Below are 27,846 nucleotides of genomic sequence, written 5' to 3'. Positions count from 1 at the left end.
AGCAAAAAACAATGTAAGCAAGCAAATAAAACATAGTAGGATAACCCAGTCAAGTGGTATGAAGAGGTTGTTAGGCCCTATGCCTTTACCAAGTGGGGAAGGAGGGAGGGAAACCTGTACTGCAGCTGTATTAGCACTCGAACATCTACATTTATGGTAGGTACAAAACTGTACTATGTTCATCGTGCATACAGCTGCAGTAATCACAGATGGGTAGAGTCCCAAAGCTATGCATAGGGTGGTAGGTATTATGAGGAACTGGGTTGAGCCAGAATGCCCTGCAAAACAGCAGTGGCAAAGCCTGCTCTTGTTCTGGAATATAAGGGCAGGTGGTAGTGTTTTGTGAAGGTATGTACAGAACTCCAAGTGGCTGCCTCCAAAATATCTTTAGTAGGAACACCTCTGAGGAAGGCTGCAGAGGTGGCTGTGGCCCTGGTGGAGTGAGATCTGATACCAGTAGGGACAGATTTCCCATGATAGGAATAACAAAACCGTATGCAGTGGCCAATCCACTTGGAAATGGTCTGTTTTGTAACTGGTTTCCCTTGAGCCCCTACGGCATAGGATACAAAAAGTTGTTCTGATTTCCTGAAAGACTTTGTTCTGTCCAAGTAGTAACGTAGCTGCCTATGGATGTCTAAAGAGTGTAGCAGCCTTTCCCCTTTGTTTTGAGGGTTAGGATAAAAAGTAGGTAGGTGTATGGCTTGATTTAAGGCTACCCTGGATACCACTTTTGGCATAAAAGATGGGTTGGTACGAAGGGAAACCCTGTCCTGATGGAAGATGAGGAAGGGCTGCACCGCCATGAGAGCCTGTAGTTCAGAAACCCTACGAGCTGAAGTGATGGCCAGAAGGAAAGCAGTTTTCCAGGACAAATATTGCAAATCTGTTGAGGCAGCAGGTTCAAAAGGAGACAATGTTAATTTTTCTAGTATGTAATTAAGGTCCCAGGCTGGAATTGGTTGCTTCCTTGGAGGTCTTATATTCTTAGCCCCTCTGAGGAACTGTTGTAAGAGTGGGTGAGAGAATAAAGGAGGATCCGTGTTGAATTCTGCAGAAATGGCTGAGGCATGAATTTTTATTGAAGAGAAAGAGAGCCCACTGTTCAGTAGTTCAGCTAGGTACTGTAAAACCTGAGGCAAGTTCAATTTTCTAGGATTCTGGCCTCTTTTCTCATTCCAACAGCAAAACCGCTTCCATTTTGCGGAGTAGGCTTTTCTAGTAGATGGTCTTCTGGCCTCCAAAATGACATACTGCACCTCCTTGGAGAGTAGGGTCTGTTGTGGTGTTAAGGAATTTTCCATGCAGCGAGGTTGAGTGTTTTCAGCTGACTGTGAAGAGTTTTGTAGTTGTTCTGAGTCAGCAGAAGAGGTATTAGAGGCAGGGACCAGGGAGGAGTATGCGTTAAGCTTCTCAGGAGTGGATACCAGTGTTGCCTTGGCCAATCTGGAGCAATCAGTATCATCCTCGGCTTGTCTGTTCTTGCTTTCAAGAGTACCTTGGGCAGAGGTGGGAATGCATAAACTGTCCATGCTGTCCAGCAGAAAGAAAGGGCGTCCACTTTCCAGGCCTTTGGATGGAAGGTCCTGGAACAAAACTTTTTCATTTGATGGTTCCTGTGGGAGGCAAAAAGATCTATGTCTGGCCTCCCCCACGCTTGGATTATCTCCGCAAACACCGGTGGATGCAGTTTCCATTCGTGTGGATCTGTCATATTCCTGCTCAGAGTGTCTGCCAGTGTGTTTTCGAGTCCTGGCAGGTACTGTGCTTGAAGTTCGATTTGTCTTTCCAGAGCCAAGTTCCAAAGAGTCATGGCTAGTCTGCACAAGGGGTATGAGTGTGTTCCTCCTTGTTTGTTTATGTACCACATTACTGTGGTGTTGTCTGTTCTTATCAGTAATTGTCCTGGAAGCAGGAAGTCCTTGAAAGCTGTAATTGCATTTATTACTGCTAGCATTTCTTTTTGATTGATGTGAAGGTGCTTTTCCTTTTGGGACCATCTGCCCTGAATGCACCTGTCCTTCATGTGCGCCCCCAGGCGTAATCTGAGGCGTCTGTGGTTATGACTTGTTTTGCTTGAGGCTTGCAGAATGGAAGGCCTGTGTTTACTTGACATGCTTGGGCCCACCATAGAAATTCCTTTTGCAGACATGGAATTATTGGTATAATTGCTTCCAAGCTGTGACTGTGTTGAGACCATAGATTTTTTAGGTACCATTGAAGTTTCCTCATATGCAGCTTTGCACATGGGATTAGAAGAATGCAAGATGCCATGAATCCCAGAGCCTGCAGGATTTTCCTTGCAGTAAGCCTGGTACTTTTTGCTAGTTTTTTGAAGTACTGAGATAATTGCCCTTGTTTTTCTGGCGTAAGGTATGCCATCTGGGTGTTTGTGTCCAAGCTGGCACCCAGGAAGGTTATTTTCTGAGATGGTGTTAGCCTTGATTTCTCCTTGTTGATGGTGTATCCCAGAGAAAGCAGTAACCGTGTCACATATGCCAGATGTTCCAGTAGTATATGTTTGCTGTCCGCTTGGATCAGGCAGTCGCCCAGGTAAGGGTAAATTTGTATCCCTTGAAGTCTGCAGTAGGCAATCACTGATGCCAGGCACTTTGTGAATACTCTGGGCGCAGTAGATAAGCCAAAGGGCAACACAGAGAATTGATAGTGGATTGAACCTGCAAGAAATCTGAGGTATCTTCTGCAGCTTTGTCTGATTGGGACATGCAGGTATGCCTCCTTGAGGTCCAATGTTACCAGCCAAAACTCCTTGCCCAGCATGGGAAGAAGTTGCTGTAATGTGAGCATCTTGAATTTTGGTACGAGTAGAAATGTGTTTAGGATGGATAAGTCCAGAATGGGTCTCCAGTCGGTTCCTTTTCTTGGTACCAGGAAGAGTCTTGAATAAAAACCTTGACCTTGTTGGTGCGTAGGTACCTTTTGTATAGCTCTCATGTTTAGGAGCTTTGAAATTTGCAGTTGTGCCTCTACCCTTTGATTTTGTGGTAGGTTTGGCATGCCTCTCATTTTTGGAAGAGTGTGAAATTGAAATTTGTAGCCTCTGTTTATAATGTCCAGTATCCATTTGTCTGTTGTGACAATATGCCAATTGCTTGCAAATAATGCTAGTTTCCCTTCCAAAAGTGCTGCCAGCTGAGACTCGCTTGGCATGGAAATGAGGGAGTCATTGGGTTTGCTTCCTGTGTTGTTGTGCACTGTCTTCACCACCTCTTGGTGCTGGAGATTGCCATTGTCTGCCTCTGTATGATCCTTGTGATTGCCCTCTGCCCCTTGTGCGTCTGTATCTACCTCTTTGGGGCTTGTCAGTGGCTGGAAAGGACCAGTTTTTTGAAGGCCAATTCCTGCTAAATCGTGGTGGCTGAACCTGTAAGAAAGCTTTGACAGTTTGCATAGATTTGGCTTTTTCTTCCATTTTTCGTAGTATATCCTCAGCATTAGTACCAAAAAGTACATCCTTTTGTAAAGGAGCATCAAGAAGTTTAGCTTTCACATGATCAGGTAGATTTTGGTCCCTAAGCCAGGCATGTCTGCGAATAACTGATCCTGTAGCAGCCGCTCTACTAGAGGCCTCTAGGGCATCATAACCACATTGTAAGGTGTGTTTACCCACTTGTTCTGCACTATGCATCATATCCTGTAACTCTTTTAAATCTGGTTGTTCAGGTTGGGACATTTTGTTTTTTTAATTGTGATAACAGGAACTGTTGATATTTAATCATATGAAACTGGCAGTTTAAGGCCCTCATGGCTAGGGTGGCAGAGGTATATACCTTCTTACCCCACCTTTCTAGAGATCTTGATTCCCTTTCTGCAGGAAGTGGATTCTTGGCAGTGGAGGCCTTTAATCCCTTAGGGCCTTGTGAAATGGTTTCAGGGTCAGCATTATGGCCTTTGTAGAGAAATTGGTGAGAACTGGGTACTCTGTAATATCTATCAGGTTTTACTGGTGCAGGAGGCAGAGAATCAGGGTTAAAACAAGCCTCCGAGTAGACATCATCCAGTACCTCCAAAACAGGGGGTATAGCCAGAGGTCTGTGCTGAGGTAACCAAAGAAATTCCCTAAGTCTTTTCTTGGAATCTGAAAAGTCTTGGCCTTCCCAATGGAAGTGTTCCCTCAAGGTGTGCAAGGTTTCCCCAAAAGAAAAATCCTCAGGGGGGGATACAGAAGGAATGGACTGTTCTGCATCTGAATCCTCAAAAGGGGAGTAAGAGTGTTCCTCTGCATCAGAATGCTCTGATAAAATGGATCCCTGATCAGAAGAGGGGGATTCTTCCTCCACTCTGGGTCTCTTGTCAGGAGGGGGCTGAGAACCTCTGATAAGCGTTATTAGATCCTCAGCCATTTTAAGCATCTGCTTCTTAGGCATGGGTCCAGGAGATGGGCCTTGAGCAGCAGGCCTAGTGTGATGCCTGGCTGCTTTGGATTTAGTAAAGGCCTTAATAGAAAAAGAGGATGAAGGCCTAAATACACCATGGGTGGAGGTGGATCTGTCCACATTAGTAGGCTCGACATAAGCCGGGGCTTCGGTTGTAGTCTGGGAAAGGGCCGATGACCCAGCGGTCTCGGGTACAGAAGACACCGCCAAAGAAGTGTCGTCGGTAGTCAGGGACTGCAAAGGCGTCTCGCTGAGAACCGGACCACGTGTAGCCTGTTTCGGCGTGGTGTCGGTGGAGACCGCGGGCCTCGCATGTCGGTCCTTTTCCTTGCGTTTTTTGGATAAAACGGTAGTCGGAGTGTCCGACAACATTTTATAGTCAAAAGCTTTACCAAAATAGTGTTGGGCGAACTCCGCCCGACGCTTGATAGTGCGTTTACTGAAGGTAGCGCAAAAGCGACAGCCCGAGACGTCGTGGTCTGGGCCCAAACAAGGTATGCAAAGGGAATGGAAATCCTTATGCGGTATTTGCTTCCCACAAGAAATACAATTATTAACTTTTTCTGACATCGGTCTGAGGCAAGAAAAGTTTCCCCAACGGGGTACTTAGCTTTAATGAAGACTTCGGTTCCAAATATTTTTGTAATTCAGGAGCTGGCCGACCGGCACTTGCGAACTGCTTCTGCTTCGGGCACCGCGCGGCAAAAAAGACTGAAGAACATGGCGTCGGCTGTGTCTTATATACTCTGGCCTTCCTGACGTCAGAAGAGTATGCGACGACAACCGACGCCGGACCAAGACTTTGGAATTCGGCCGACCGAGGGACCGCCTGACGGCTGAAAACCCATCTGTGATTACTGCAGCTGTATGCACGATGAACATCTGTACTATGTTCATCGTGTTACCCTGCTGCAGTCATCACAATTTGGTAGAATCCCAAAGCTAAGGATGGGTGGAGGAGTTATAGAGGGTTAGAGGAAGCTAGAAGGCCCTGCAGAACTGCAGTGGCGAAGCCAGCCCTAGTCTTAGAGTAAAGTGGTAAGTGATGGTGTTTGGTAAAGGTGTGTACTGAACTCCAAGTTGCAGCTTCCAAAATCTCCTTGGTTGGAACCCCCCTGAGGAAGGCTGTAGCTGTAGCTGTTGCCCTGGTAGAATGGGGCCTAATGGTAGCAGGAACTGGTTTTCCATGATGGGTATAGCAAAAACGAATGCAATGTCCTATCCATTTGGAAATAGTTTGTTTTGATATAGCCTTCCCTTGTGAAGCTGTAGCATAGGATACAAAGAGCTGGTCAGAATTTCTGAAAGCCTTAGTTTTATCCAAGTAGTAACGAAGTTGCCTGTGAATGTCCAAGGAATGCAGGAGTCTTTCTCCTTTGTTCTGTGGATTTGGGAAGAAAGTGGGTAAGTGGATGGTTTGATTTAAAGCCACACTGGAAACCACCTTAGGCATGAAGGAAGGATTAGTTCATAGAGAAACTCTGTCTTGATGGAAAATGAGGAAAGGTTCCACTGCCATTAGTGCCTGCAGCTCTGAGACTCTTCTAGCTGAAGTTATTGCTAGCAGCAGGGCAGTCTTCCATGATAGGAACTGTAGATCTGCAGAGAAAGCTGGTTCAAAGGGAGGTAGCATAAGTTTTTCCAGAACAAAATTGAGGTCCCATGTTGGTGTAGGTGCTCTCCTGGGGGGCCTAATGTTTTTTCCCCTCTGAGGAACGGCCTTAGAAGTGGATGCGAAAATAAGGGTGGATCCGTGTTGTAGTGGGCTGAAATAGCTGATGCATGGATTTTAATGGAAGAAAAAGAAAGTCCTTTGTGCAACATCTCAGTTAAATACTGTAGAATCTGAGGCATGTGAGGCTGAAGTGTGTTTTGGCCTTTAGCTTGGTTCCAGGCACAAAACCTTTTCCATTTGTCCGAATAGGCCTTCCTGGTGCTGGGCCTCCTAGCTTCCAGAATAACTTCCATAACTGCTTGGGAAAGAGGAGCTGGCTGGATGCTTAGGTGATTTGCCATGCAGCCAGATTTAAGGTTTTGAGCTGACTGTGAAGAATCTGATTGTTTTGCTGTGTGAGCAAAGGGGCAATTTGTGGTAAAATCCAAGCTGGGCCCTGGGCCATATTCCTCAATAGTGGGTACCAGTGCTGGCGTGGCCAGTCTGGGGCTATGAGTATCAGTCGTGGTCTCTCCTTTCTGACTTTCAGAACCACCTTTGTGAGGAGAGGCAATGGAGGGAAGGCATATATTGTCAGGTTTTTCCAACTGAATGAGAGTGCGTCCACTTTCCAAGCTTGATGGTGAAGTGTCCTTGTATAAAATTTTGTCAGTTGATAGTTTTGAGGACTGGCAAACAGGTCTATGTCTGGAAGGCCCCATTTTTGAGTTATCATTGCAAATACTTGTGGATCCAGTTTCCACTCGTGGGGATCCATGATGTTTCTGCTGAGGTCGTCTGCCAATGTGTTCATTTTTCCTGGCAGGAATTGAGCTTGTAACTGAACTTGGTAAGCCAGAGCTGTGTTCCACAAGGTCATTGCTTGCCTGCATAGAGGGTAGGAGTGTGTACCCCCTTGTTTGTTTATGTACCACATTACTGTGGTGTTGTCCGTCCTTATTGTAAGTTGTCCTGGATGCAATAGATTCTTGAAGGCTGTCAGAGCATTCTGTACAGCTAGCATCTCTTTTTGATGTGCAGATTCCTTTGATCTGCAGTCCATACGCCTTGAACGCACTGTCCTGCCATGTGTGCCCCCCAGGCGTAGTCTGATGCATCTGTTGTCATAGTTTGCCTGGCTGGGGGCAAGGTGAAAGGCTGACCCTTGTTGAGGTGACATGCCTGTGACCACCATAGAAACACTTGTTGTAGGCAGGGAATGAGAGATATCATTGTGTCCAAGCTGTGGCTGTTGAGACCATACGCCTTTTAGGTACCACTGTAATTTCCTCATATGCAGCTTTGCAAATGGTATTAGTAGTATGCAAGATGCCATGAAGCCCAAGCCCTGCAGAATTTTTCTTGCAGGTAGTTGGGTCTTTGTTGCCATTGTTTTGAAATATTGAGTCAGTTGTAGTTTGTCTGGTGTCAGATAAGCCTTCTGGGTCGTTGTATTCAAGCTGGCACCCAGGAATGTCATATTTTGTGAGGGTACTAGTTTTGATTTCTTTTCATTTACTGTGTATCCCAGGCAACTTAGATGTTTTACAAAAGCCAGATGTTGTAAGAGGATGTCCTTGCTTTCTGCTTGGATGAGGCAGTCGTTCAGGTATGGGTATATTTGAATTCTTCTTTGTCTGCAGTATGCAATTACTGGTGCCAGGCATTTTGTGAAGACCCTGGGCGCAGTAGATAAGCCAAAGGGCAGTGCAGAGAATTGGGAATGGGTTGAACCTGCAATGAAACGGGGGTATCTTCTGCAACTTTATCTGATACGGACATGCAGGTATGCCTCCTTGAGGTCCAACGTTACTAGCCATGCTTTCTTGCCCAACATGGGAAAAAGATGCTGTAGTGTTAGCATCTTGAATATGGGTACTTGTAAGAAGGTGTTTAGAATTGAAAGGTCCAGAATTGGTCTCCAGGCATTGTCCTTTCTGGGAACTAGAAAGAGTCTTGAGTAAAATCCTTGGCCTTGCTCTCGAGTAGTTACCAGTTGAATGGCTCTCATGTCCATGAGAGCTGTAATTTGTTTTTGTGCCTCTGCCCATTGATTTTGTGGCAGGTTTGGCATTCCTCTTTTCATTGGCAAGGTGTGAAAATGGAATCTGTATCCTCGTGAAATTATGTCTAGGACCCATTTGTCCTTTGTGACAATGTGCCAGTTGTCTGAAAAAAGTGCGTGTTTTCCTCCCAAAGGGGCTGCCAAGAGAGTGTTGCTTGGCCAGATGAGGTGCAAGTCATTGAGTTTGCCTTCTGGTAGTTTGGGACCTGTCTTCTCCTCCTTTCTGTGTTGCAGTGCCCCATTGGCGAGGTTTGTAATGGGCTTGTGGTTGTCCTCTGCCTCTTGGACATCTGTATTTACCCCTCTGTGGTCTGTCAGTAGCTGGAAAGGACCAATTTTTTGTTGGCCAATTTCTGCTGAAGCAAGGGGGCTGTACCTGTAGGAAATCTTTGACTGTCTGCATAGATTTTGCCTTATCCTCCATTTTCTTTAAGACTTCTTCTGCTTTAACTCCAAAAAGAACATCCTGCTGTAAGGGAGCATCTAGAAGCTTTGCTTTAACATGATCAGGCAGAGTTTGTTCCTTTAACCAAGCATGCCTACTTATAACAGACCCAATGACAGCTGCTCTGCAGGAAGCCTCCAAAGAATCAAACCCACATTGTAAAGTATGTTTGCCCACCTGTTCAGTTGCATGCAACAGATCCTGCATTTCTTTCAATTCAGACTGTTGAGGGAGTGTGCTCATTTTTTGTTTTAACCGAGACGTTAGAAACTGCTGATATTTTAGCATGTGAAATTGGCAATTTAGTGCCCTCATAGCTAGAGTGGCTGAAGTGTAAACCTTTTTCCCCCACCTGTCTAGTGCTCTGGAGTCCCTTTCAGAGGGTACAGGATTTTTTGCCATAGAAGCCTTAGCCCCTTTAGGACCCTGGGAGATAGTCTCTGGATCAGCAACAGGGCTTTTATAAAGAAATTTGTGGGAATCAGGCACTCTATAGTATCGGTCAGGTTTGGCCGGAGCAGGAGGCAGAGAATCTGGGTTCAAACTGGATTCTAAGTAAACATCATCCACAATGTCTAAAACTGGGTGATGGCAAGTGGTCTGTACTGGGGGAGTAAAAAACTCTCTGAGCCTTTTCTTTGAGTCAGAGTAGTCCTGACCTTCCCAGTGAAAATGTTCCCTCATAGTGTGTAAAGTTTCCCCAAAGGAGTAGTCTTCAGGAGGAGAAGCTGAGGGAATAGAATCCTCAGCATCAGAATCTTCATAAGGGGAGGAGGAGTAATCTTGGTCCTCAGAGGAGCCTGAGGAAATAGACACTTGTTCAGAGGAGGCATAATCTTCCTCTTGTCTAGGCCTTTTGTCGGGTGGGGGTTGGGAACCCCTGATTAAAGAGATCAAATCTTCAGCCATTTTGAGCATCTGTTTCTTAGGCATGGGGCCCTTGAACTGGAGACTGAAGTGCAGTCTTTTTAGGTTTAATAGGAGTCTTAGTCTTAGGATAAGTTTTTATGGTGAGCGTCGTCAGTCTGAATACGCCTTCAGAAACTGAAGGTGTTTCTGCAGCACTGACATCTTTTTCAGCAGTGTCGTCGGTAGGGGCTAAACAAAATGGCTGCGTCAGCCTAGTACTTTCCGCCAAAAGTTCCGAAGCGGTCTCGGATTCCAGATCTGCGGTAGTCAGGGGCTGCGTCGGAGCCTCACTGAAGACCGGTGAACCGGAGACTGGACAAGCCGAGGCCTCGGAGTCTGGCTTAGGTCTAGGCTGCCTGTCCTTATCCTTGCGTTTTTTGTGCACACCGGTAGTCGCTTGCTCTGACGGCATAGTGTAGTTAAATTTTCTGCCGAAGTAGTGTCGTGCGAAATCAAAGGATCTTTTTATAGTACGCTTTTTAAACCTAGCACAAAAACGACAACCAGTGACGTCGTGGTCTGGGCCTAGGCAAGGTATGCAGTAAGAATGAAAATCCTTATGAGGTATTTGCTTCCCACAAGAAATACAATTGTTAACTTTTTCTGACATCAGTCTGAGGCAAGAAAAGTTTCCCCAATGGGGTACTTAGCTTTATTGAAGACTTCGGATCTGAAATTCGAATTCGAAAATCTCAGGAGTCGGCTGACCGGCACTTGCGAACTGCTTCTGCTTCGGGCACCGCACGGCAAGAAAGACTGAAGAAAATGGCGTCGGATGCATTATATATACCCCTGGCGCACTGACATCAGGGAAGAAGCGGCAGCAACCGATGCTGGACCAAGACTTTGGAATTCCGGCCTACTGCATGACCGGCTGACGACAGGATAACCCAAGTGTGATGACTGCACAGGGTAACACGATGAACATCAACAAAGCTGCAGATGCACATCAAGGGTGTGCAAAAGGTACTCCCCTCTGTTAGAATGCTGAGGGAAGAAAACCAGCAGGTCAATAGATTGGTTAATGGAAAAGTCAGAAATTATCTTGGGCAAGAAAGAAGGGTCAGTACGAAGGGACACCCTATCCGTGTGGAAGATCAAGTAAGGACTCTTGGCAGTCAAAGCTTGCAGCTCAGACACTCTTCCCGCTGAGGTAAGTGCTACTAGAAGTAAGGTTTTCCATGACAAAAATTGCAAATCATATGAATCAAAAGGCTCGAACGGAGAACCTGTGAGAGACTGAAGTGCCAAAGTCAAGTCCCAGGGTTCTAAGGGAGGCTTGACCGGAGGTTTAACATGTAATACTCCTTTCAAAAAGGTCTTGCACAGGCGGTGTGACATAACTGAAGTATTATCAAGATTATTATGAAAATTGGCGATAGCTGCTAAATGTACAGTGATTGTCGAAGCTGAGGCTATTGCATGCAAAACACTAATCCGATATTGTAAGATCTTTTGAATAGGCATAGAGAAAGGGCCTAAGTTCTGATCTTTGGCCCAAATAGAGAACCTAGTCCATTTACTAGAATGAACTTTCCTAGTGAAAGGTTTGTGTGAAGCCAGAAGAATTTCACGAACAGGAGATGGGATGTCAGGTAGCCTGGCAATCATTGGAAATTAAGGAACCAAACTGTGAGCTTGAGATTGTGCAGGTTTGGATGAATCAGTCCCTGAGGATGAGATAACAGGTCTTGGGAATGATCCAGGATCCACGGACTGTGAATCAGATGAGGCCATAGGGAAGACCTCGTGGCCAATCGTGCATTAGAGCATCCCTCAGTGGTTCCCCCTGAGTGGGGATCAGGACAAAGTAGCTTCTGCATTTGTAGTTTAGGGGGGAAGCAAAGAGGTCGCAGCAAAGCTTGCCCCGGCGTAGGAAGATCCGATCCGCTGTTACAGGGTTGAGGGACCACTCGTGAGACATCAGCATGCTCCTGCTCAGATTGTCTGCAATAAGGTTGGAACTCCCAGGAATGTGTGTTACTATAAGGAAGCGGTTGGAAGCTATTGCCCAGTGCCAAATCCTCATGACTTCCCGACACAGGGGGGGAAACCTGGTTCCACCTTGCTTTTTGATATACCAGACAACTAACATGTTGTCTGACTGAATTGCAATGGTCCCAGAGGGTATGAATGCATGGAACGCTTGCAATGCTAGGAGAACTGCCCTCAGTTCCAGGACATTTATGTGCAAATTGGCCTCCGTGGGGGACCAGGTGCCTTGGACAGTCTTTCCCCTGGAAATGCCCCCCACCCTAACAAGGAAGCGTCTGTGGTCACTGTGGCCCTGGGCTGGGGAAGACAGAACGGTTGACACCAAAGATTTGTTTGTGGGTTCATCCACCATAAAATTTCTTCCTTGCAACGGTTTGAAAGATGTACACAGTAAGACATTGTCCTGTTCGATTCTCAGCTAGAGCGTCTTCTGTATGGAGACATGAGTGAATGGGCGTACCTTCGTTGAAGGTTGTGCATCAGGGCCAGCAACTCAGCACGTAAAAATCTACTGGCAATCATTAGCGGACCGGAGTTCCGCTGTGGCAACCCCTAACCGGGAAAAGCAGAAAGGCACAACATGTGGTCCAGTGGGTAAATTGGCAATGAACATTGTGCAGAAAGGAGCCACTGTAGGATTCTGATGTGCAGTCTCGTCAGTGGTACCAACGTAATGGCAGCCACCATGGAGCCTAAGAGCTGCAGTACAATACGTGCTGGTACATAGGTCTGAGAAGGTGGTCTTGGATTTGGTGTGTTATGCTCAAAAACCTGTGAGGAGGGAGAGAAGCTTGACAGGATGTTGTGTCGAAGACTGCTCCAATGAATTCCAGTGTCTTCGTTGGAGACTTTGAGATTTGTCCTTGTTGATTGTAATCCCCAAGCGGACAGCAAGACTGAGTGTAAGAAGATTCCTGGTCGGAGCGGTAAGGAGCCAATCGTCTAGATAGGGAAACACCTGAAATCCTTGTAGTCGAAGATCAGCTACCACAACTGCCATACATGGTGAACACTCGAGGGGCTGTTGAGAGACCGAATAGCAGTGCCTGAACTGGGAGTGATTGGCTCCCAGCCGGGAGTGGAGAAACCGCCGGGAGCGGTGATCCATCTTTATGTGGTAGTACCCATCCTGGAAGGTCTATAGAGCACATCCAGTTATCCCGCCTTAGGAAGGGAAGAATGGACTGTATCTTGACCATCCGGAATTTTTGAAGTTTTATAAATTTGTTCGATAGGCTGAGATCCAGGATTTGTCTCCAGTCCCCTGTCTTTTTTGGCACTAAAAAGAACCTAGAGTAAAACCTGGATCCTGTCTGGTCTTGTGATACTGGTTGGATGACTTTTCCTTAGCAGCTTTTCTATTTCTAAGGCTGCTAATTCCCTCTGATTGGGTGGTACATCGGGAATGGGAGTTAAATCGAATGGTATTTGGTAGCCTCTGGATATTATTCTCTGTAGATGCAGAGAAAAACAACCCTCGACTGCTTCCAGAGGAAAGCAAATCGGGCTGTTGCTCAGGAGCGCTGGTAGGGTCTGCCAGAGAAAATCTCTAGTGCCCTGGTTACGCAGACCCCCCCCTAACCCGAAAGGGACGTCTTCCATATGAGTTGCCCTCTTTGCCCCGGGAGGATTGTTCACGAGCGTCACGAAAAAATTCCTTGGGATTTCTTGAACCACATTTTTCCTCCCTTCTGGTTCCTGGAGTAAGACCTCTGGGGGTTGGAAAGGCGTATGCCCACAGCAGACAAGGTCTTTCTTTCTCACCACGTGTAAGTATGTCTCGTACTTTGGGTCCAAAAAGTGCAGATTCGTTGATAGGTGCATTGACGAAGGAAGATTTAAAGGGGGTCTGCGAAGTCACACAACCGCATCCAAACATTACGTCTCATGACAACGCCTGATGCGGCAGCCCGAGCTCCCCCTCGGTGGAGTGAGACATGAAATGCATCGAGTTCGAAATGGATTCAAGGGCAGCTAGCTGCGAGGCGACAGTATCACGGCACCTCATCAGGCAGTACCCCATCAAAGAGGGAGACATTTTGGAAATTAGGTCTCTTTCAAGGCAAGGAAAGGGTGCCAGATAGAACAGCGACTGAATGACGCTGAAGCATAGTTCCCTAGTCTGTCCATGGTCCGGGACTCTCTGTTTGAAGGATGGACATTGGAACTATCTTCTGCCAGTTCCCTCTCGGTGGCCGTCACCACGACCATAGAATCAACTGTCAACTGCTAGGACCAGTGGGGCTGGTCTTCAGGTGTAGATAAAATTTTTTGTCTGGCCTCAGAGACAGGTTCTACGTTGTCCAGGGCCTTCCAGGCACGCTGCACAATGATTTTAACAATGTCATCTACCGGTGGAGTCACCCAGGAAGAAGATGGCTGGGCACGGAAGGCCTGCAGGAACACCAATTGCTCAGAAGAAGGGTTATAGGACTTAGTCTCCCCACTGCTTGAGGATTTCGAGAACATCTCCGAATGAGATGTCGTCTGGGGAAGACCGTGGGGACCCTTCCCCCTCATCACAATCAGTGTCTTCGGTGATAAATTCCTCCGGTGTATCAAGATGCTTCCTCTTGCACCGTTTCTTCCGGGGTGGCTCCTCAGTGGGATCTTCTGAGGATGACTCCGAAGAAGGGGTTCCCTTCAAAGAGGGTTCTTGTGACTCCAATGCCCGGAGTCCTAAAATAGAGGGTTGGGAGAGGTGCATGCTAGGAGATGGTTCTGATACGGATGTCATTGGTGCTGACTGCGAGTCCACTACCTGTACAGCAGGCCCACCTGAGGAGGGATGGGAGTCCAGAACCTGGAGGGACAACCTCAGAACTGGGGTCACACCTCGCCATGAGGAGCCCACCTCCAGGTGAGGAGCTCTGAGAGAACTGGAAGCCATCGGAACCAAGGACATAGATGGCCCCAGCGAGAAAATAGGCACAGGGGCTAGGTACCAAGGTACGGATGGTCCAAGCACTGCTTCGGGAGAGCATTAGTTCCACTGGAGCCGATGCAGCAAGGGTGGACAGTGCCAACAGGGAAAACACTGCTATCGGAACTGAGACAGTATGCACCGGAGTGGAAGTATCTTGTCCTTGGCAGGTATTTGAGTTTTGCAGCCGATGGAGCTGAAGAAACTGTCGGCACCATGGCTGGGGATGGTGCTGAAGCAGGTAGAGTCATCAAAGCCAATGACGGATCCAAGGACGGCACCGAAGTCAGTGGGCTGATGTCGGAACCGAAATAGGGGTGAATATCATGGACAGCACCGAGGGACAAGGGAGAAGACACAGAGCCTGGTGCCAAAGAGATCTGTGCTGCGGGCATCGGCGAAACACAGAGCCAACTCGGTTCTATGACTGACGGAGGTGCAGGACTGAGTGACTCCATTTGTCCTTATGTTTTTTCGGTTTTTGGAGGGGGTGAGACCTCCGACCCAGATAGAGCCTCTGAAAAAGATGTCTTTTTAAGATAAGTTTATTTTTATGTTCTGCTAGTGTACAATTACTAAAACTAGCACAAATGTCACAGTCAGCTTTAATATGATCCATGCCCAAACAGTATGAGTACGAGTTAGCCATCTTACGTCCATACTTGTCACACAGTTTAAATCCCAACTTAGCTTTGTCTGACATAGTAAGGCAACAAGGCTATCCTACAGAAAAATTAAGGGAGAAAATGCTAACGATGTTATTTAAAAAAAAAAAAAAAAATACCACTAGTAAAAAGGAAAGGCCTGTCAAAGACAGGAGAGAGGGCCAGTACCAATAAAGGTAAAAAATTAAAAATTACCAAGGAAAAGGGTAGGAAATAGGCTTAGATTATAGGCGGCAGTGAGAAAAAGGCTACCTTGACTAAAAATTAAATAATTTTGAAGAGAAACTGTCTTAAAATTAACAATTTTCTACTTAGCTTTGAGACAGATAGCTAGCACGTCTGACTAGGAATGCAACAAACGAGATCTGAAGTAACTATGAGAGGGGCACTATGGGGAGGTCTTAGCTGAGAGTTTTTGGCTGGCGCGAGCTTGGAAATGGCTGTATCAGTTCCAAGGACGGAACAGAAGTCGTAATGGTAATGAATAAACAATGATTTAAAACATCAGATGGTACCTTTAAACCCTTGATTCTGTGGTCAATAAATTGGAGCTTCCCCATCTACCACAGAGGGCCCTGTTGGAAGAGGAGTCGAAGGAAAAATGCTGGGATTTTTCAAACCAGAAATGTTTACTTCCTCCCTGGCTCCTAGATTAGTATTGTTGTGGGTTAGAAAAATGAAGTCTAGTGGCAGAAAGTGTTTTGCCCTTTTGTTCACTCTTAGATAATATCTCTAACCTTTGAACCAAAATGAGATAGCATACATCAATCCATAATTTTTTTATTTGGTTTTTCCATTGTTCTAAAGTTGGTGATAGTCATCCTACCCTCGGTATCCCCTCCTGGATGGTTTTGAACTTCTTTTTGGCACTCTTTTTCACGGGTTTGTTGGGTTTCTTGTGTACTGTGTGGCCTGGTTAGCGTGGTTTTAAGTAGTAGTAAGTGGTCATTGAGTGTTTCAGACGGTCTTGTTAGGTGTTTCGGATCTTTGGCTTGTCTTGACTTTGATGAAGTTTTTTCCCTTAGGTTAGTTGTCAGATAAACCACTAGGTTTTAAAAGTTGCTCCGCGTGTGGTCGGAAAAAGCCTATTTCCGACTCACACGAAGAGAGTCTATATGGTCTCGGCGGCGACCACGGCGAGGTGGAGTGCGGCATTTGTGCCGCCTTCAATCCTAGAGCTTTGGTTGACTGTCGTAACAAATTGCTTATTAAAGGTTTGGTCAAAGGAGGCCCCTTGGTCACTGGTTACCCGGCCAAGGCGGGCTCCTCAGGGGCTAGAAAGAGGATTCCTGTGGAGGAGGCCCCATCCAAACGACCCAGGCTGTCGGATCCAAAGTCCTCGGGTCTGGCTCCAGCCAGGGCAGTTTTGGATCTGAGATCTTCGGGTCCCAGAATGTCCAGGGAGTCTACTCCTGGATCCAAGGGTACAGATCCAAAGCCTTCGGATCAGACTTTTTCGGCTCCCTCTCCTGGATCCAGGGTGACGGACTCTAGACCTTCGGATCCGGAGGGCGGGAACCGTGCCCAAGGATCTGACCGTTTCGGATCAGAGTCGAGGTATGTTATTTCGGATCCCTCGTTTTCGTCTCCGATTGGGTCGGATCCGAGAGTCATGCAGGAACCGATTATAGTGGAGGATCTCCCTTTGGATCCTTTGTCCTCAGTGCAGGCCCTGTCCTCTTCTAGTAGGTCTCACTCTAGGGAGCACAAGAGAAGACATTCAGGCTCCAGGCACGACTCTCCCAGCAGGTCCTCCATATCCTTCCGATCTTCCAGGAGTGCTCTTCCTATGGATATGGACAGGATGATGCGGGCCTTTCTTAAAAGCTCAGATGCAGTTGTGGCTTCTGGCTTCCCTGGCCCACAGGTTGGTGATCCAATCTCCCACTTCCCATTTAACCACTCCTCATCCGATCAGTGGTTTGGATTCTCAGGGGCTGTTGAGCAGTGCGGAGGGTAGGGGATCTCCGGGGCCCTGTTTGGGTCCTTCCCTAGTGGGATTGGTAGTTGGTACAGTTCCTGTCCCCCCAGGACAGACCATCCCTCCAGTCAGGGCTGTCGACCCGGAGGTCCATGGGGTTGGTTCCCAAAATACACTTACACTAAATGAGGAGCTGAGCAATCTGCATCTGTCTGACTGAAGCGGCAGACAAGATCTGAGGGAGTGGAGGGCAGCAGAGCATTGTGGGAGGGGAGAAGCTTGAGCTAAGCTGTTGTCTGTGTCTGCCGGCTCAAATCTGATATCGGATCCAAGACCCTAACGTGAGGAATGGTGACTAGATAACATCAGATCTGATGATTTTGCAAAGCATATTGAACATTTACTTCAACTGGCAAAAAACGTAAATCCTGAAAAGGGAACACAGTGTATTCCTGTAAAGACCGGTTCCCAGACTGCCTCAGTGGGAGACTATACCTATGTGCTCCCCTGGGACATTTGTGGAAAAAGATCAGGTTACAGAAATTATATTCATTTCTGGCTAATTCCTCTTCATATAAATGATCATCCTGCCAACAAAGATACTTTGGATGATCTAAACCCCAAACAGCTGATGGACGACAAGGTCATGACTGGTATCAGTAAGTTGTATGTAGTTCTTGCTGCTGGGTATCACTGACTGGCCTTTGCTGTCTGCCTCAAGTTTAAACATAAATTTCTGTTTCATACTCTCCCTCTTACGTTTCTTTCTCATAGCTTAAAAAATCCTTGCCACACTATCATATCTCTAAGGCAGTAAGCTGATGGACAAGTTCATTACTTACAACACACAGCCAACATGACTTACCTATGGAGATAACATTTGTAACTGAAACAGAAACTGGAAACGCAGAAAAATAAAACCACGAAAAAGCAAACCGGCTTAGGAAAAGAAGAAAGTCAATTTAAAAGTATACATTCAGTATTTTAATTCATCAATGCTTCCTATCAGCAATTTGTATCATTCTGCATCAAAATTGAAATAACTTAAAAATGAAGTTGTCAAAATTTAAGCTTAACATATGACATCCTCAACTTGTCACAATGAAGACTTATGAAAGTACATCTGCCTAAAATCCTCAGAGTCTCCACATTCTAAAATTGCATACTACCAGTAAGAATGTTCTCTATTGAACAGTCTTCTTTCAAAAGGTCCATGGAGTTGCGTAGGATGGTGTTGCTTTTTTTTCTGTACTGTTCTTTGCCTGCATGACTGCCGATCATAAAACCTCTCCTCAAATCAGAGACTGCCCTCTCAGATGGGTGGGCCATCTTACAGGCATCCACCAGGGTGTTTTGTGCTCTTGCTGGCCAGCATCCCAGCAACAAAAGCATCTTCTTTTTTAAATTTGGGCAACCTCCACCCCCAACTGGTAAGGTAAGCACTCGCATCACCACAACGTCCATGCAAGCCTGATCACCCACATGCACCAATACAAGTTGCAGTCACTGACTTGAAATGGCCATGTCCCAAGTCTTTCCAGCCATCGGCTCCCTGCATCATGACAAACCCTCTGCTCTCCAGTCAGGTTGCTGTCACAGAATAGTGGCGTGAGCCCAGTAGGAAGCACCCCCCCCCCCCCAACAACAGGACAGGTGTGTCCATTCTCTTTTCCTGCACTGTCAAACATCAGAGACAATGGATGAGCTCATGCCTGTGATGCAGTCAGAGCTTTATCCCTCCACAACACTAACACAAGCTCTCCACTTGCCTTTTCAAATTACAGTCAACCATTATGAAAAATAGAACTGTGACACAGGGTTTTGTAAAGCCCCAATCTGAATCCATGATGAGCACACAGTGTACTAAAAGAACAAAAAAAAGTGTCAGCAAATGTTCAATGGGCAGATACACAAGGTCTTTATCATAAGCCCTTCTAGAAAGTTATGTCCTCTGTGTTGTCTGTTTCGATTACAGACTTTCCTGAAGGGGTTCAATCTCACTTTGGAAGATAATTAAAACAACAGACTTCACTAGTTGAAAGATAGAGCCAGCTCATTCACAGTTCATCTACCATTTCAATTTGGGCTTCAATGTTGCCATGCTATACAAAACATTTGTATGGAAAAATAATGCTCCACTACTATTTCCTGGGTTCAAACCATCAGAGTCCATGCAATATCCAGAAGGATTCAGACGTTTCCAAGTGAAGGGCACAAAGTATTAGCACTTACATTGGCAAATGGTGTATCTGAAGTAACAAAATCAAGGAGTTATATAAATAAGCACAAGCACACCTGAGTAAATTAAAAAAAAACTTTACAGAGGTTCACAAGTTTTCATGTATCATCAGCAAGTAAATGTACATTACAATACTGATATAAGCAGTGGATATCACAAAGAAAGCACTGTGTAAGAACATAGCAGTCTTCTTGCTGTCCTAACAAGGTATGAGACCAAATCCTACTGGTTTCATAAAACTGAAAAGTCCAGAGTTATCTTTGTTAAAGTAAAACTAGAACAGCTTTGTGGTCCATAAAAAGTTAACCCAGTTCAGTCCTCTCTTACAGGCTTTAAAAGGAAGAATGAAAAATGCGCACTTTGTCTTCTGTTTTCCAACAGAATTAAAATATATTTATATAAATAAGTCCAGGTTGCAATTGGTTTATATAAACAACCACCATCTAGGGTTTCCAGAGTTTTAGCAGGCCATCTTCACTGTAGGTACCGATAAGATTCTGATGTGGATGGTGTGCAATGCCAATAACATCCTTCTCGTGAACCTATTAAACACAAAAAGAAAAAAAGCTGAATCAAAACAATACATCACTTTCTGCACAGGACATTCAAGAAGTTGAAAAGATCAGAATATTTACAGGTATGATAAAGGCTCCGTGGCAACACCTCTAAGACCTAGGTTTCAATCCATACCACTAACTACTGTGTGTGGAAACTGCATGTTCTCCGTGTCGATGTGCATTTTATCAAATTACTACAGTTTCTTCCAACCATCCAGAATGGTTACTTTAAACCATTCATCTGTATACAATACAGTTTACCTTATCCTTGCGGTTGCTCAAGTCATGACTGAAAAGTGTCCACTAAGGATCAGTTACCCAGTTAACTAACAAATAAATATAACATAATAATAAAACCAATCAACAAGCTAAATGAATGCAGACTTTCAAGAAAGTGTACCAATATCAAGGATACAAAGTAGGATCTGCTTGCTTCCTTTTCACATCCATAAGAAAATTTAGTCCATTTACAAAGGTGCGGCTTTCTGATAGCTGATGCTTTAAAAAAAAAAAAAGGGACTTTACTAGAAAAGAAAAATATCTGTTTGGTATCAACTCTGGATCCTCCAAAGTGACAAACTTAAGAAAACAAGGTTTGGGATACCGGTCACATGCTGCTTTAACAATGTGCTATAAAAGAAATGAGTAACTACGTTAGACACCATTTGTATTAATAAGACAAATTGGTAGGCATTGTAAGTATGAGCTTTCCTTTGTCCTTCTACAGCAGCTTCTAGATTAAAGGTACTGCAGGAAAGGGACAAAGAAGACCCAGTCACCAAATGACAGGAAAGGCATCTGTCACTCAGATTTAGTTACAAAGAAACTTGGAAAAATAATGCTAATCATTCAGGAAACAATTGATCTACTTCTGGAGAACTGTCTTTTTTATCGTGAAAGAAAGATTTTCTGTCCAATTTCCTCTCATAAAAGATCAAGATCTCTCTGTGTGGAATGCCCAACAAGAGAACTTTCCTGAGTTAGAACATAAAAGCAGAGTCAAGTTTGCTTGGATTGTCTGTTCCTGTACCATCAAAGCCAGTCTGCAGATGGGAAAAGAATGTCTGCCTCCTTGACATATTGCACTACACTACGCGCTATGACATGGTTACCTCCTTGACATACTGCACTACACTATGTGATATGACATGGCTACCTCCTTGACATACTGCACTACACTGTGCTGTGACAAAGTACAGTGCTAACAGTGTCTAATCTGAACACTGTTAGGGCTAGATGAAGGGTCAGCATTTATGTCAAAATGATATGTTGTCCCCAGTGATGAGCAGACCTTAGATCCTGTGCCTTGAGATCCTGGAAAACTGTTACCTGTGAACTGTGTGCTAAACTTCTAGTCTAGAAATGGCAGCAGAGAAGGAAGCCTCTGGTTGACAGCAACCTAGATGTGCCACAGTATGATTTCTTCCACAAAGACCGGCAGTCAAACAGAGAAAGAACTACACGGACTGGGCCATCCTGTTCTAATGTTTTGTGAGGTTATTAGCATATCTTCCTTGTTATTAGCATATCTTCCTTGTCCAAATATCATGAATTTATATATATATATATATATATATATATATATATATATATATATATATATATATATATATAATATATATTTATTCTCTGAGAATTTATAGCAAGTTTATGCATACAAGAAAGTGATTATCCTTGAAATTTCACTCCTACTGTATGCCATGGAAAACAAGGGATTTAATGAGAAATCATTTATTCACATGTACTGTTAGGGTATTCTCAGTAAATTCACTATAGTACATTTAGGTAGAATAAGGCCTGAAATATGGAGTCAGACATGTATGCATTCAGTTTCAGAGAAAGTTTATTAGAAAGGAAAAATAAGCATAAAGTGTGCAGAAAATACAGAAATACAGAATGTTCTTCTCAAGGGAAAGCTACAATCTTTCCTGCCACAAAATGTTCCTTAATGGAATGTTAGATTAAGACCAGGCCTGGAAACCCAGGGAACCAAGACTAAGAGGACGTGCAAAGCATTACACGGTTTTGGTATTATTAAAATATTCTTCGGATACAGTTAGGGAGGTTAGTCAGTTCGTTCAACCTGTCATTACAGAGCAGATTAAGCTACAATACAGGCATTCGAGCCCGAAGACAGGTCAAAAAAAGGACTATTTTAGTTTACGTTGTTCAGGACAATCAGAGTATGACGTGCAGTAACTCTGGATATTGTTTATCAGCACTGTTAATTAAGACAGTATTCGGATATTGTGAACATCTAGTAAAGCCTTATTAAATGAACTACAGTGTTTGGAGAATTCATTCTGAAAAGTACACAGGACTTAGCACATAAAGGAGAGTCTGGCTCTTGTTCAGCACGAGTTTGGGTAATTAACAGATAAAGACTTTCATTTCAGTTGTTTCCAGTTAATTTCAGTACAGTAGTCTTATCAATTGTTTCATGTACTTATTTTCAAACGCATACAGAAGTCAGAAAGATTATTTAGCCTGACCCACTTAGGCCAATAAAAAAAAAATATCTCTCTGTACTTGCCTATCTAACCCAGAGACTTGCTGTCCATGGCCAAGAGAAGCAATTCCCTGCTTACACTGGCAGGATACAGAACTTTTTGACCTAACTGAATAAAGGGGTGCCAAGAAAAGTCCAGTTTAGTTTCCATTCATTGTCTGACCTAGACCCAACTCAGCTACACCATAATTCTGATTGAAGGGGATGTATGAAGCAGGAAAGTGAAGACCCAGCTTTGTTGACATCTCCCATGCCATCAAGACTACTAAGCACAGCTGATAAAAAGGGTACCCTCCTATTTATGTAAAAAAAAAATGTGCGTGTTGTCAGTGACCACCTGTAGGGTACTTGGATGCCAGGCTTACAGGGTTAGAATGAGAGAACAGCTTGTCATCCTGCCATAAATGCAGATGTCAGGTTTGTCTTCACTATTACAATAACTTCCTGGGTTCTCCTGTTATAGAAGCCTTTAGCCATCCCAAATACAACAGATTCCATCCACCAGGCCCAAAAGATCTCCTCCCCTCTGACACAAGGGCACTGGGGTCACGGGCTGGAGGTATTACCTCAGGTCTTTCTTGCACTTACTTGACAGGAACAGCAGCACCACCCATTCATATTCTCCCCAGTAGGCATGGTGGGACAGAGATCTGTTGGGAGCTTATATATGGTAGAGGGGACCTAAAAGGGAAGAAAAGAAGGAACCCAGACCAACCCATAACCAAAGAGAAGGGAAGGAGGGAGGGGAAAGGATATTGCTACAGTGAAGACACTAACATCAACATTCCTGGTAAGTCGACACAACTGTACTACGTTCATCGTGTTTCACTGTTACAGTAATAGCTTCTTGGGAGGATTTCCAAAGCTACAGGAAAATGTTTATGGATACCAAGTATCAAGGGGAAGACAGACGCTCCTGCAAGACTGCAGAGGCAAATCGTGTACTAACTTTAGAAGCACAAGACAAACTGCAGCATCAGGAAAAGGTTTGAACTGAGGACCAGGTAGCTCTACCAGTACAGCCTGAGTAGACACTCTTCCAGTGACAGCAATAGTGGTAGCAGTGACCATGCCAGAATGAGTTCTAGTGTTTTCAGGTACATTTCCCCATAGTTCTTATAAGAAAAATATGCAATTAGAGATCCATTTTGGCACTGTTTGGTAACAGGTTGTCCTAGCTTGTTAGAGGCAAAGGCAACAAGTAGTTGATTTTCTAAGGGCTTTGGTCCTATGCAAGTAAACCTTGAGCTGTATTGTACACATTCAGTGAAAGCAAGTTTTTTTCTCCACAATTCTGAAGGCTGGGATAGAACAAAGGGAGATGAACTGCTTGATTCAAAGAAAGTTCTGAGGCTACATTGGGCATGAAGGGAATGAAGGATTTGTTCTCACTGAAACTCTACCTTCGTGAAATCTTAGAAAGGGCTTTTTACACAGGTGCCTCTAACTCGGATCCTTTCAAGGTGAGGTCACTACTACAAAGCTAATAGTTTTCAAAGACAGAAGTTTGATATCTGAAGATGTAGCAAACTCAAAGTGGGCCCAGATGAGTTTTTTTAGTACAAAATTGAAGTCCCAGGCAGGAGCTGGGGCACTCCTGTGAGGCTTTAAATAGGTAATTCTCATGAGAACTGGTTTTACAACAGTCTGCGAGAGTAACAGTTGATGTAGAAGCAGGCAGACAGAGATGGGCAGGGGCATGAATTTTAATGCAGTGGGATGACCCCTTAGGAGAACAGTTCCACCACATAAGAGTACCAACAAAACATTGGCTAGCAAAGTTTGCTGCCCTTTAGCCTTGCACTATACCAGTAATCTCTTCCATTTTGAGATGTATAATCTTCTGGTGCTGGGCCTTCTGGTCTCTTTCAAAATAACCAAAATATCCTTATCGAACAGATAGGGATCAGGATCATATCATTCAGGCTGCAAATGGTGGCTCCATTGTTCAGGTTTAAAAGGTTCACCTCCTGCGGTAGCATCCATGGTTTCTGTCTGCTCATGTTATGCAACAGATGGAACCAATTTTGACCTAGCCAAAAGGATACTATTAGTATAACCATCATCCCTTCTTTCTTGATCATCACAAGTAACCTAGAGATGAGAGATATGGGAGGGGAAGCATACCGAAATAAGCATCCAACCTCCAGGTCCTGTGCTCTGGATCCCTTTAAATGTACTTGCTTGCCTGTTTTGTTTTGAGGTAAGGTCTACTTTTAGTATACCCCACCTATAATTTCTTTGAATGGGGACTTCCAATATTCACTTGTTGGGAGTCTGCTGCAGAACTGCTTTGATGGTCTACAAGGCTGTTTTCTGCTTGAAGGAACTGTGTCAATAGAAGCAACCTACTCGTGCTGCTTCACAAATTTTCCGGGCAGGAGTGGGTACCTCCTTGGTTGTCCATATACCACATAACTGTGGTGGTGTCCATCTTTAGCAGCAAAGTGCAGGCTTCCAGCTCTGTATGAAAGCTGCCTCTGAGGACCACCATCCTTTCCTTTACAGTGATGTGAGTCTTTAAGAAAGCTCTTTCCCATTTGCACTGTACCTTCAGATTGCATGAGTGGGTGCCCCATGTTAGATCTGAGGCATCTGCTGTCATCGCTTGGTTTCCTAACTGGCACTAGAAGGGTACTTATTTGCTCTGATTGCATGCCTCCATTCACCAAAACAGCTCCCTTTCCAAGAGGGGAAGCAGTTTTAATTTGAAACTAAAGGGATATTTGTGCTAGCACCCTACATTTTTCAGGTACCACTGTATTTTCCTCATGTGGAGCTTTGCTAAGGGAATCATTAAGGTGCAGGACACGATGTAACCTAGAAGAATCATTAGGGTGCAGGATGTCATCTAACCTAGGGCTCTCAGGAGTTCCCTGGTACAGACCTGGGCTACTTCCATTAAGTACTTAGTGAGAGAAACTTTTAGTTATGTACTTACCATAACTTCAGATGTATGGGATCCATCTCGCCTACATTCATGACTGATGGGTTCGGAGCCGATCCATCGGCTCCGACTCTGCCAACTAGTACACTAGAACGAAGTCTCTTATTGGCTGGGCTACCCTCTATCCCAGGATGCACCACACCTGCTTCCCCAGATCTTGTTTGTTCGCTTTCATACTTACATGCAAACACAGAAAAAATAGTAGTTACTCCAACCAACTAAAGTTCTTCAAGAGAAGATCTCCAAATGGATCCACATTTCCTCAAATCCGAATGGAAGGGGGAAGGAGGGTGGGTCGTATGAATGTAGGCGAGATGGATCCCATACATCTGAAGTTATGGTAAGTACATAACTAAAAGATGTAATGGAATCCTATCTCGCCTACATTCATGACTGATGGGACAGCATCCCTAGCACCTAAATCCCGGGTGGCTCATTGGAAAATACTCCTGAGAACTGTGGAACCAAAGGAAGCCCTGCCTCGAGAAACCACATCTAGCTTGTAATGAGAAATGAAAGTCTGCGGAGAAGTCCAGGTAGCCGCAGCACAAATATCATCTATCGATAATTTGGAGTGAAAAGCTACAGAAGTAGCCATTGCCCTGGTAGAATGAGCCCTGACTGGAAAGGGAAGCTCTTTGTCAGCCTGCGAATAAATGAAAGAGATGCAATCTTTAATCCATTTGGCTATGGAGGTTTTAGCTACTGGTTGACCCAATCTGTTTATTGCAAAAGACACAAACAGCTGATTTGATTTCCGCGTCTGAGCAGTTCTGTTCAAATAAAAACGCAGTTGTCTATGGACATCCAACTGATGAAGGATATATTCTGCGTTATTGGAGAATTCGGGAAAAAATACAGGGAGCTCTAGAGACTGTTGAATGCAGAAAGAAGAAGCTACCTTTGGTAAAAAAGAGGGATTTAGTTTAAGGGACACTCTATGCTTGTGAAAAATCAAATAAGGAGGATTAGAACAAAGAGCCTGAAGCTCTGAAACCCGCCTGGCCGAAGTTATGGCCACTAAAAAGGCGGTTTTTCCAGGACAGGAATTTCAAATCGCAGGTAGCTGCCGGTTCAAAGGGGCGGGTAGTTAAGGCAGCCAGAACCAAATTTAGGTCCCAAGGGGGGACAGGATGAGATATTGGGGGCCTAAGGAGCCACGCTCCTTTAAGGAAAGACTTGCAAAGTTTGTTTGACATTAATGAAGGTTCAAAAGAAACATGAAAATTAGAGATGGCCGCTAGCTGAACATTAATTGTGGAAACTGAGGAGCCCAACTGAAAAAGAGAGGCCAGGAAATTCAAGACCTCCGATACTGGGGCAGTAAGAGGGTCTATACCTCGTTGCTGTGCCCAAAGGGCAAACCTTTTCCATTTGCTGGAATACAGTTTGACAGTGGAAGGTTTGTGAGAAGACAATATGTGGATAACCTCCGGAGAAAGGGAATTGTCCCTGACTAAGGATGGAAGCGGAGTAACCACGCCGCCAACCTCAAGGACCTGAGAGATGGGTGAGACTGTCCTGACTGATGAGTCAACAGGTCTGGCACCGGGTCCAGAAACCATGGACCTTCTACCGCATACCTCCGAAGGAAGGGGAACCAAACCTGACGAGGCCAGTGTGGGGCAATCAAAATCATGTCGCTCTCCAGGTAAATTGCCTTCTGTATCACCCTTGGCAGGAGGGGAACCGGAGGGAAGGCATAAAGGAGACCGGGGGGCCAAATGTGGGTTAGAGCGTCCCTGGGAATCTGTCCCTGAGAGGGGGTCAGAGTGAAGAACTCTCTGCACTTCGCATTGTGGGGGCTGGCAAACAAGTCGCAGCAAGGGAGACCCCAGTTGGCGAAGATTTTCGCAGTCACTCTTTGGTTGAGGGACCACTCGTGGGGTAACAGGACAGTCCTGCTTAGTCTGTCCGCAATCACATTGGATTCCCCCGGTATGTGCGTTGCCATTAGGAAGCGGTTGGTAGCTACCGCCCAGTGCCAAAGTCTCATGGCTTCTCTGCACAGTGGGTACGACCTGGTCCCACCTTGCTTGTTTATATACCAAACTACCGACATGTTGTCGGATAGGATAGCAATCAGACCTTGCGGGAGAGCGTGATGGAGAGCTTGTAGTACCAGTAGTACCGCTCTCATTTCCAGGATATTGATGTGCAAATGCGCTTCCTGGGGTTGCCATGTGCCTTGGACAGACCTGTCCAGGTAATGACCCCCCCACCCTACCTGGGAGGCGTCCGTGGTCACAGTGGCAACGGGGGACTGAGGAATAAAAGGTCGCTCCTGGTCGAGATTGGATCGGAGGAGCCACCAACGCAGATCTCGACGGCAACTTTCCGTAATCATAACCAAGTGGTTCAAGGGGAGTTCCTGATAGGACCATTGAACCGACAGTAGCCATTGCAGCACCCGCATGTGCAGTCTGGCTAAGGGGACTAGGAGAATAGTTGATGCCATCGAGCCCAATACCTGTAGAATCAGATGGGCCGGAGCTCTTGATAGAGGGAGGCAGGATCGAACTTGGTTCTGTAAAACTTGAATCCTTGCTGCCGGTAAGAAGGCGCGCATCCTTTTTGTATCTAACTCTGCGCCTATAAAGGTAATACGCTGAGATGGCTG

General features: G+C 45.2%; 1 protein-coding gene across 1 annotated transcript in view; it reads right to left on the bottom strand.

The window, feature by feature from the left end:
* Nucleotides 1–19,274: 19,274 nt before the first annotated feature.
* Nucleotides 19,275–27,846, bottom strand: part of LOC122792770 (WD40 repeat-containing protein SMU1-like) — a 445,652-nt gene continuing 437,080 nt past the window's right edge. Inside the window, exon 9 of the mRNA XM_044060342.1 lies at nt 19,275–19,755. Coding sequence (XP_043916277.1) covers nt 19,657–19,755 — 99 coding nt within the window. The 3' untranslated portion in view covers nt 19,275–19,656. The remainder of the gene's footprint in view (nt 19,756–27,846) is intronic.

Source organism: Protopterus annectens, chromosome 2.part0 (genome assembly GCF_019279795.1).
Source record: "Protopterus annectens isolate FY-2018-M chromosome 2.part0, PAN1.0, whole genome shotgun sequence".
In the NCBI taxonomy this organism is placed as follows: domain Eukaryota; kingdom Metazoa; phylum Chordata; order Ceratodontiformes; family Protopteridae; genus Protopterus; species Protopterus annectens.
This window is presented reverse-complemented; position numbering and strand designations above follow the sequence as displayed.